Source organism: Octopus bimaculoides, chromosome 23 (assembly GCF_001194135.2).
Source record: "Octopus bimaculoides isolate UCB-OBI-ISO-001 chromosome 23, ASM119413v2, whole genome shotgun sequence".
NCBI classification, from domain to species: Eukaryota; Metazoa; Mollusca; class Cephalopoda; order Octopoda; family Octopodidae; genus Octopus; species Octopus bimaculoides.
The window spans coordinates 31,813,502-31,824,168 of record NC_069003.1 but is presented as its reverse complement, the minus strand read 5'-3'; the positions used below and the strand labels follow the sequence as shown (position 1 = coordinate 31,824,168).

The window sequence follows — 10,667 nt, the reverse complement described above, 5'->3', positions numbered from 1 at the left end:
ACTTACTCGGATATAGTCCAACCCTTTATCAGCTATTTTTTGTATATGGTGTTTGGGTTTGGGGATGGTCTGATTTTGATGTAACACGTGTGTTTACGATCGCTGTTCGGGTAGTGGAGGTATCAAGTTAAAATACATCATTATATTTGGAAAAATAGGAATAAATTTCAATGAGTATTACTTACTCGGGTATAGTCCAACCCTTTGTCAGCTATATTTGGGCTCCATGCGATGTCTTTATTTCCGATGTTTTTGGATAAGTTTCGGAGCAGTGATTTATCGTACTCACATGTTAAACTTCCCCGGTGTTATTATTATTATTATTATTATTTTTATTATTGTTATATGAAGGCAGCAAGCTGGTAGAATTGGTAGCACTCTGGGCAAAATGCTTAGTGGCATTTTGTCTGTCTTTGCGTTCTGAGTTCAAATTCCATCGAGGTCGACTTTGCAAATGGGTATGGCAATACAAAGGGCATCTAGCTGTAGAATATCTGCCTCAAATAAACTCCATCTGATCATGCCAGCATGGAAAAATGGACTTTAAAATGATGATGATGACGACGATGACGATGATGATGATGAAGGTGGTGGTGGTGGTGGTGATGGTAGTAACAATGATACTTTTCTGGAATTTTCTGAAAAATATTAAATTATTGGCAGTTGATAGCTAAATACAGCAAAGCATGTAGGAATTATCAATTACCGATTGTCTTTCAATATTTCTCCCTTGAGGATCTCCCAAACTCGATCAGTCAGCATTCACAAATGTGATTGATTTCTAAATTCTCAAAGGATAATGCAGTTCTATCTGGCTTGTGCTAAAGACAAAAGATGAGATGGTCATGGCTGAAACGTCTTAGATCATAAATATGCTCAATCTACTAGGAATATCAACCAAATATCTCTCTAACCACATCCTTTTTGTTTTTTAAAAAAAGGGAAAGCTACATTGGATAATGTAGTCCTAGATACACTTAGATAGAGGCAAAAAAGATATTTGATAACTATGGCTGGATTCACTTTGATTTTGATGGATCTAATTGATCAGTGCCAACTCTGGGCTAAACGTTAATAGCACCAGAGAAATACTATTTTACATTTCATGCTAACTTATATATCAGCAATTCTTCAGTTATACCATTAATGTTTTCCCATAAATCCTCCATTGCACAACAGAAATAATCTCATAAAGATTCTTTGCATTTGAAGATAGCTTTTATATGGTAATAGCTTTAAATTTCTGTTATGAAGGACTTATAAATCTAATTAGTGTTGTATTAAATGTCTGGGTATAGATTTTATTTCATTCTTCAGAGTGTTTGTTACGTAATGGGCAATAGGCGTGGCTGTCATCGTCATCATTACCATCATCGTCATCATCATCATCATTGTTGTCATCATTTTATGTCCACTTTTCCGTGCTTGCATGGGTTGGATGGAATTTGTTAAAGTGGATTTTTCATGGCTGGTTGCCCTTTCTATCATACACCTTCACCTGTTTCCAAGCAACCTAATACATGTTTCCATGGAAGACATTTTTTCAGCCCAGCCCTATTGTAGAAGACACTTGTCCAAGGTGCCATTCATTGAAACTGAACCCAAAACCATGTGGTTTACAAAGCAAGCTTCTTAACCACACGGCCATACTTGTAACCAATCACTTAGATTTTTCCTTTTAAAATTTTCTTTGCAACAAATAGATTTAAAAAAATGAAATGGTTAATCAGCTCGCCTTTGAGGTTTCACTTAAATAATAAAATAAACATCAAAGTAAGAACGCACAATGTACATATAATGTAATTCTCTACAATCTTCTCTGTACATCTTCAATACATCAGTTTATAAATGTTTACATTCTTAAATTTCAGGAATTCACCCGAGTATGATAACTATGGCTTCGTACGTTATCCTGCTGCTAACGAGGGAGATTTGCTATCAACACGAGCCATTGAAATGCAGAGGAAATCTGAAGAACTCAATACTAGTATCAAGGTAGATTTAATTCATTTCAACAAATCATTTATTACTTCCCTACTACTGAGCAAAAGACCTTCCTTGTTATTCCTCCAGAACTTTTGGTTTTCTGTATTTGTCGTGTTTTCTTTATTCTCAGACTTTCACTGCCGTATCTAAACTAAAGCACCATAAATCTTCAAATATGCATTTGTTTTCTTCACTTTTCAGGAAATTGAAGAAAAGCGATTACATCAAAACAAATGGGACAATTTTATGACTGGTTTGGACAAGAAAGAACTTCAAAGGTGTTCAGAACTGAAATCTCTAATTCGTTCCGGAATTCCTCAAGAACACAGAGAACGGATCTGGAATGGGTGAGACCTTGTTTTATTACCTTTGAAATTAAGTGGGGATGGATGGCAGAATTACCAATAACATACTGAAGATGAATCAATTGAATTTATTCTTTCCTCTGACAATATTGGTTTGGTGTTGTATGAAAGAAATCATGTTATTATTCATTATAAAAAAATATCCCGGTAGATTAACAGAATCAGTGGTGCATCAGACAAATTACTTTGTGCTATTTAACTGAATTCCATTATGCCCTGAGTTCAAATACCACTAAAGTCAACTTTAACTTTAATCCCTCAGGAGTTGATAAAATAAATATCAGCCAAGAACTGGGACTGATTGAAATCAATGGTTCAGGTACAACATTGATTTTTTTCCAGAGCTTTTTGTTCCAAAGTCTTTCTGGATTATTGATTTTTCCAAACCAGGTTAGTTAGTTACCATCCATCATCTGTATATTTATTTATCCCAAACTCCTGTACAGTCTCTTGTAGCTTCATGTATTCTCATCCAAGATGGTGTTGAGTACCAACGTTTCCACATGGCAAGCTTAATAATTGTTGAGAGAGTTCTACCTGCATGAAACCATTGGTAGCCTTGTTAGCCCTCAAATAAAGTGTGTGTGTGTGTATATATATATATATATATATATATATATATATATATATATATATATATAGACACACATATATGTTTATACATATATATATATATATACACTCATATATACACACACACAATGGTCTTCTTTCAGCTTCTGTTTACCAGATCCACTCACAAGGTTTGGGTCAGTTTGAGGCTATAGTAAAAGACACTTGTTCAAGGTGCTGCACAGTGGGACTGAGCCCAAGACCACATGGTTGGGAGGCAAACTTCTCAACTACAGGGCCATGTGTGTTAGATATCTTTAGATTTAATAAGTGCATATATTTGGAAGTTCGGTTAACCTATTCCTATCTTTGGTAGATGTGTAAACTTTTATGTGGCACACCGGAGAAAGCATCTACATCCAGACCACTATCAGAAATTAGTTGCTCAAGTTATTAATCAAAAGCCTAACCCTGAGGCAAAACAGGTAAGAACTTAGCCTATTCACATATGTCTCTTGTTGATTTTTAAAAATTCTATTTTCATGTGGCATGTTGGTTGAGTAGCATAGCAAGCTGTGAACAGTGTGTTGTATTGACAGTGTACTGTAACTGACTGTATGGTGTATTGTGTTGAAACTGTGGCATGCTGACACTGTAGTGTATTGACAGTGTAGTATGGCTGGCTGTGTAGTGTATTGAAAATGTAGTATCTTGGTAGTATATAGTGCTTGACAGTGTAGTGTAGTTGGCAGTGTAGTGTGCTTGGCAGTGTAGTGTAGTTGGCAATGTATTGTTTTGGCAGTGTAGCGTTTTGGCAGTGTATTATAGTTGGAAGTGTATTATGGTTGGCAATGCATTGTGCTGCATAGGGCAGTGTATTAGAAGTGTATTGTACTTGACAGTGTATTGTATTTGGCAGTGCTTTGTGGTTGGCAGTGTAGTGTGCTTGGTAGTGTAGTTTATTAACAGTGTACTATGCTTGACAGTGTAGTGTGCTCGGCTGTGTGGTGTATAGACAGGGTAAGTGTGCAATGAAACTGAATGATACCAAAATGCTACTTGATTAAAAACCTCTACCCTTTTGTTGTTAATCTTATATGTTATCTCTTTAGGGGTTATAACCCTTGAAGTTATTTCCAAGCAATATTAATCTTTTAGCATTCTGATTACTCTGTCAGATGTAGCGAGTATTCATTCTCATTGTTTTGAATTAATCATGCGCTATCTCATAGTTTAGAGATTTCAATGATTGTTGTTTTCCAAGTGACATTGCAGGGTATGCATGAAAGACCAGATCTGGGTGGTTTGAACATAAAAACATAGTAGAATATTTGGGTTGGACATGGCCATTTTAACTGATAATGGGTTAACTCTTTAGCATTCGGATTACTGTCAAATGTAATGCTTAATTTATTCACATTGTTTTGAATTAACCATGTATTATCTCATAGCTTACAAATTTCAATAATTTGATTGTTATTTTTAGAGTGACATTGTTGGGTATGTGTGAAAGGACAGATCTTGCTAGTTTGAACATAAAACAGGGAGAATATTTAGGCCTGATACGGATGGCTTTAAACACTAAAGAATAAAGCTTGTATTCTAATATAGATAATAAAGAAATATGATAAAATATAGATAATATAAAATAACAAACTAATTTATTTCAAATGATTAAATAAGGACTCTTTTATCTTTGCATTCAGATTGAACTGGATCTCTTGCGAACTTTACCGAACAATAAGTATTACATGTCATTAGAAAGTGAACACATTCAGAAGTTGAGACGAGTTCTTTTAGCATTCAGTTGGCAGTGTAGTTCAATAGGATATTGCCAAGTAAGTGAAAGTCCATTTCCTCCTCCTGTTGTTTTTTTTCTTCTTCTTCTTCTTCTTCTTATTCTTCTTCTTCAATTCTTTTTCTTCTTCTTCTTCTTTTTCTTCTTCTTCTTCTTCTTCTTCTTCTTCTTCTTCTTCTTCTTCTTCTTCTTCTTCTTCTTCAATTCTTCTTCTTCTTCTTCTTCCTCAATTCTTTTTCTTCTTCAATTCCTCTTCTTCAATTCTTTTTCTTCTTCTTCTTCTTCTTCTTCTTCTTCTTCTTCAATTCTTCTTCTTCTTTCTTTCTTTCTTTCTTTCTTTCTTTCTTTCTTTCTTTCTTTCTTTCTCTCCCTCCCCACCTCCTTGCCGTTGTCATTATTATTGTGAAATGGAAGCTAAGGATCCAAGCAAACTTCTTCGTTCCCAATTCCTTTGTCTCTCTCTGTCTGTCCTCTCAGCCATTTATGAAACATTCTAACGAATTAACTACCATCAATTACAAATCAATCGTGTATTAACGATCATCACAAACACAGCAGGAAGATGCACATTGTACACACACACATACACACACACATACACACACACACATACACACACACACATACACACACACACACACATGCATACACACACACCTTCTCTTCATATTACATTCATAATAACAGAGAGAGACTATTAAATAATTCATTGATGGTGTGCTGGATTAAGCTCTCGTTAGCATTTAGTCTCACCATGGGATTTGTCGCATAATGAAATAATGAATGGAACAACTGAAAGTTCTCTGTTGCGCATAATACCGTTGTTGCCACCACCACCACCACCAGTACCACCACAACCATCGCTACCACCACCACCACTACTACTGCTGGTATTGCTCAGATTAGTGTTATTATTACTACACTTGCTAAGGCAGTGAGCTGGCTGTATCGTTAGCACGCCAGGCGAAATGCCTAACGGTATTTCGTCTCTGCTGCAATGTTCTGAGTTCAAATTCCGCTGAGGTCAACTTTGCCTTTCTTCCTTTCGGGGTCGATTAAATAAGTACCGGTTACGCACTGGGGTCGATGTAATTGACTTAATCCCTTCCCCCAAATTCGAGGCCTTGTGCTTCCACTAAAAAGGATTTTCCACCTATCTAATGTTTTTTCTTTCTCTCTACAGGGACTGAACCGTCTTGCTGCTGTTGCTTTGTTATTCTTGTCAGAAGAAGAGGCCTTTTGGTGCCTCGTTGCCATTGTGGAATACCTTCTACCACAAGACTATTACAGCTCTACAATGATTGCTGCACAAACTGATCAGGTAAAAACACATCAACACTCTGCACTCGCCTCTATGGCAGTGGACCACTTGCATGGACCACTTTCATGGACCACTTTCATGCAAGATGATTTCTTTCCCTTTAGTGTTCACATTATTCTGCCAAAATTGATGCTTTTTTATCCACATTGCTTTGAACTAATCATGCATTATCTTGTAGCTATGAGATTTTGATAAGGTAGCTGCTAATTTTTAAAACGATATTATAGGGTTGGTGTGAGAGACCAGATCTGGCCAGTTCTAACATAAAACAGGCAGGATACTTTTGGCCGGATATGGCCGGTTTAAATGCTAAAGGGTTAAGGAATCACATACATAGCAAAACGCCATAAATATGTAATTCAATTAAGGTAGCAAGCTGGCAGAATCGTTAGCGGAATTGTCGATTCTCTCAGAATTGCTGGAGCCAAACAGTTGAGAACATAAACTTGTATTTCATAAAAATAAACTAAATAAATTACAGGCCCCTAAAATTCACACCTTGTAAATTTGTTTGAAATGATGTGCCCTTATGCAAAATTTCAGTTATCTAGATTCAGAATTGTGGATAATGACTTGAAACATTCAAATGAGATCTGTTTCAAAAGAAAGCAAAACTTTTAATACAATGCACCTATCAGTTGGTGTAGTGGCAATTGCACACATAACAAAACACCTTAAAGTATATTATATATAATTTAATGAAAGCAGTGAGCTAACAGAATCATTAGCATGCTGAGCATTTAAATCAGTGATTCTGAACCAGAGTCCATATGGCCTATGACGGTCCATATGGCCTGTGATGGTCAATGTGGCCCCTGATGGTCCATATAAAATTTTTGGGGGTTTATGAAACAAAATAGTAAATTGGGGATCCACAATAGTATTTTAAGGGCCCTGGAAAAGTTTTGCTTTGAATGTGTGCAAGAAACAGCTGGGTTTCTTTCTCTAGCATTTTACACACAGTTCAACCTACAGAAATTAATGTGAGAAAAACAAAATAGTAAATTTGAAAGAAGTTTCTATAAAACTAGTTTTTAAATGTTGAATGGCTATGGAATCCTTGATTTATATAATAATCCTTTCTACTACAGGCACAAGGCCTGAAATTTCAGGGAAGAGTATAAGTTGATTACATTGATCCTAGTATTCAACTGCTACTTTTTTTTTATCAAACCCAGAAGGATAAGAGGCAAGTTGACTATGACAGGATTTGAACTCAGATGAAATGCTGCTAACAATTCTGTCAGCTCACTGCCCAATAATAATAAAGGTTTTGCTTGAAACATCATTTAGTGTTGATCTTTTCAAACTAGATAAGTGTACAGAGTGTTTCTGAATAAATTTTGGTTTTAGTTTTTAGTTTTCACTTTGGCTGACCCTTGTTTTAATGTTTTGGGTAGATTTGATACACAGAATTCTGAAATTTTGTTTTTATGATCAACTTATTTTTCCATTTCCAGCGTGTATTAAAAGACCTTGTACAAGACAAACTTCCCCGACTACACAGCTACCTAGAGAAAGAAAACATTGATTTGTCTTTATTCACTTTCAATTGGTTCCTTACCATATTTGTTGACAATGTACCTCCAGAGACTTTCCTACGAGTCTGGGATGCCTTCTTATATGAAGGAAGCAAGGTCAGTCTGGTTTCTTTTTCCTTTTTGCCCCAGAAATGGTTTATTGTCCTCCTTGATTTGTGTCGCGTTCTTTTTATTATTCTTTCAGTATTTTACAGTTTTTAGTTATTGAATTGTAATTGTACTTGTACTTGAACACCAAAATTTATTCAAATTTCAAAAAATTATAAACAGAAGTTGTAGACGTAGAATAGAGCTACACAAAAAAAAAAAAGAAATGCCTAAAACATTACAATAAAAATATTTTCCATATTAATTCAAATAATATTGGAAAGAAACAAATGAATTTATCTGACGACCCAAAATTATCTAAGAAAAAATCTCTTGCCAGGCATTTACAATAAGATTACTTTCGAGAATTAGACCCTCATTTTGTTGAAATGTTTAACTTGAATATAATGCAGCCCTTACTCATTATACCTAAATAACTATGTTATATTTAATCTTATCTGTTTTATATTCAAGTATAATGCAACCCCAGCTGTACCCAGTTTTCATAAATTTCTTACGTTATGTAGAGTATACTGGGTGCATTTTTCATAGCACCAGCATTAGAGAGGCAGCTATGACCTCGACATGACTAATGAGACCTCATGATTCCATGTCTCTGTTTGCTTGCCAACTTCATTACAGAGTGAGAGGCATGAATGATAGTGATTTAGTAATAAGGTGAATAAGTGATAGGCAGATGAGTAATAGGGATTTTTGTTTTCTGGTCTAGGTATGTAAATATACATTTATGTATTTGTTTTGCAAAATTCCTGATGTGAATTAAATTGTGTGTTGAAACAGATAAATGAATAAATGAATTCTGAAATATAAAAATATGTAAATATAGTAAATTACCAATTTATGGCTAGTTAAGTTTGTTTTTAAGAATAATTGTGATTTTGCTATAATTTCTTTCCAGGTGTTATTCAGATTTGCATTAGCGTTTTTCAAAGTATCAGAAGAAGAAATTATTAACCAGCCATCTAACATGGCTGTTAACAAATATTTGCAAGTTCTTGGGGAAAAAATGCTGAATATTAATCAAATTACACAAGTAAGTATTGACACCACAATTAAATCTTTTATTTCTCTGAGTCTTACTATAATCTCATCCATCAGTCTACCATCACATCCTCAGAACCGAGCAAAATTTTAAACTAAACCATACACACATGAAGGCACACATAGATGTATGTGTATCCCAAACATGGGCTTAATGGTTCAGGTACCCCGCCAATTTCTAATTCTAGCATCTCCCCCATACATATATCAACCCTACTTACATACCAACACCTTAGACACCCCTCTACACACATATACAGCTAACTTGTGATTTTGGGGGGCTAAGGGACAAAACTCTTAATAAATCCCTCTCGTAATTGGTTCCTGCAACTTAGTTTCTTCATTTTTCACAGGGCTCACAAACCTGATGTCCTGATGTGACAATTTTTCACCCCTAATAACAGAACAGTCACCATATTTTTATCCCTGAAGAGTACATGTATCAGCTATTCTGTTATCTGATATCTGGTTATCTAATACTCAATGTAAAACTAATTGATATGATCAGCTGTAACGGATCTATGTTACTGATACTTTGATATGTATATGTGTGTGTGTGTGCGTGTGTCTATGTCTTCTGTTATATATATATATTCATATATCTTCTGTTTCAGATAGCATTCCATTGGTTGAATCCATTTCCGATGAGGACAGTTGCTTACAAGAGACAAATTCACATCCAAACAGTCAAGGTCAGATTATTTTCATTTTCTTGTAATTTATTATGCAAATTTATAATAACCATTTGGAATACTCACATGCCCCCTCCCACTTCCCTTTTTTTTTTTTAATTAACCCTATGAAGTTGCTTATATCAAATGATAGATAAGTTAGAAGAAACTTCACTACAGGAACTGCACACCACTCCTGTGGTGCCAGTGGATATTTGCCACTGATGAAGCTTAAAAAAAGCAGAAATCCAGATCTAGTAATGCTACCACTACTTCTGGACAATGTTTACCTGCTGCTGATATATTTCTATGTTTTTAATACTATATATCTATGGAGATGCTTTCTCAGGATAAGTGCTGCAGTTTAGAAGACTTCTAACCGTATACAGATCAATAGTTATCTTGGGTATTAACAAAGTTCTATACAACTATAAGGACTGCCAAAATTTAATTTTGATATTGTGCACTTTATTTGTAAAAAATCTTCAAAGAACTAGAAACATGCAATATTTAATAATGTCCAATGTTGTATCCTTTTGTGTTGTGGGTATACCAAATATCTTCATAAGAATCGGTAAACACTATTGTTTCTATGTGATTGCCATTGTTTTGTATTTTGTCCTAATTAATTAATAGCACGTAATAAATAATAAACTGTCATTATGTTTAACATATAATATTAAAATTGCTTGTTTCCCATTACTCCCTACCATTACCGTCTCTCTTCCATTACTACCACCTCATCCCTGTAACTCATTCACTCACTTCTTTCACCCACTCACCTTCTCATCCCTGTAACTCATTCTCTCACTTCTTTCACCCACTCACCTTCATTCATTTTCTGTTCAGTGTCTTGAATGAGTGTAGACAATGTGGAGTATTGAAAGCTCTTTAGTCCTGCAGGGTACAAGGCAACCTCATCAGTACTGGTGCTATGATGCAAAAGCACTAAAGTATGCTCTGTAAAGTGGTTGGTGTTAGAAAGAACTTCCAGCCATAGAAACTCTGCTGAAAAGGCACAATCAAGATGTGATCCTTCAAGGGACAGTAAGCTTGAACAAGAACTAACTCAGAAAGACAGTTACTCTGAGTAACAGCTGGCTCAAAACATGATGACCTGACCCTTGTAAGCATGGAACAAAGGATATAAAATGATGGTGATGATGATGATGATGGTGTTGGCAGCAGCAGCAATGAAAAATAAAATAGGATGATGACAAAGAGATGTTATATCAGAGTGTTAAATTTGTATGTAGTCTCCTCACAAACGTTGATCTCTCAAAT

The 10,667-nt window shown here is 35.2% G+C and overlaps 1 protein-coding gene across 5 annotated transcripts in view; it reads left to right on the top strand.

The window, feature by feature from the left end:
• Positions 1 to 10,667, top strand: part of LOC106873743 (TBC1 domain family member 2B) — a 158,123-nt gene that overhangs the window by 144,090 nt on the left and 3,366 nt on the right. For all 5 annotated transcript variants that reach the window (XM_052976043.1, XM_014921239.2, XM_014921238.2 and 2 more), the window contains 8 exons: positions 1,872 to 1,995; positions 2,188 to 2,333; positions 3,280 to 3,388; positions 4,610 to 4,741; positions 5,885 to 6,022; positions 7,483 to 7,659; positions 8,570 to 8,704; positions 9,327 to 9,404. In XM_052976043.1, coding sequence (XP_052832003.1) covers positions 1,872 to 1,995; positions 2,188 to 2,333; positions 3,280 to 3,388; positions 4,610 to 4,741; positions 5,885 to 6,022; positions 7,483 to 7,659; positions 8,570 to 8,704; positions 9,327 to 9,404 — 1,039 coding nt within the window. The remainder of the gene's footprint in view (positions 1 to 1,871; positions 1,996 to 2,187; positions 2,334 to 3,279; positions 3,389 to 4,609; positions 4,742 to 5,884; positions 6,023 to 7,482; positions 7,660 to 8,569; positions 8,705 to 9,326; positions 9,405 to 10,667) is intronic.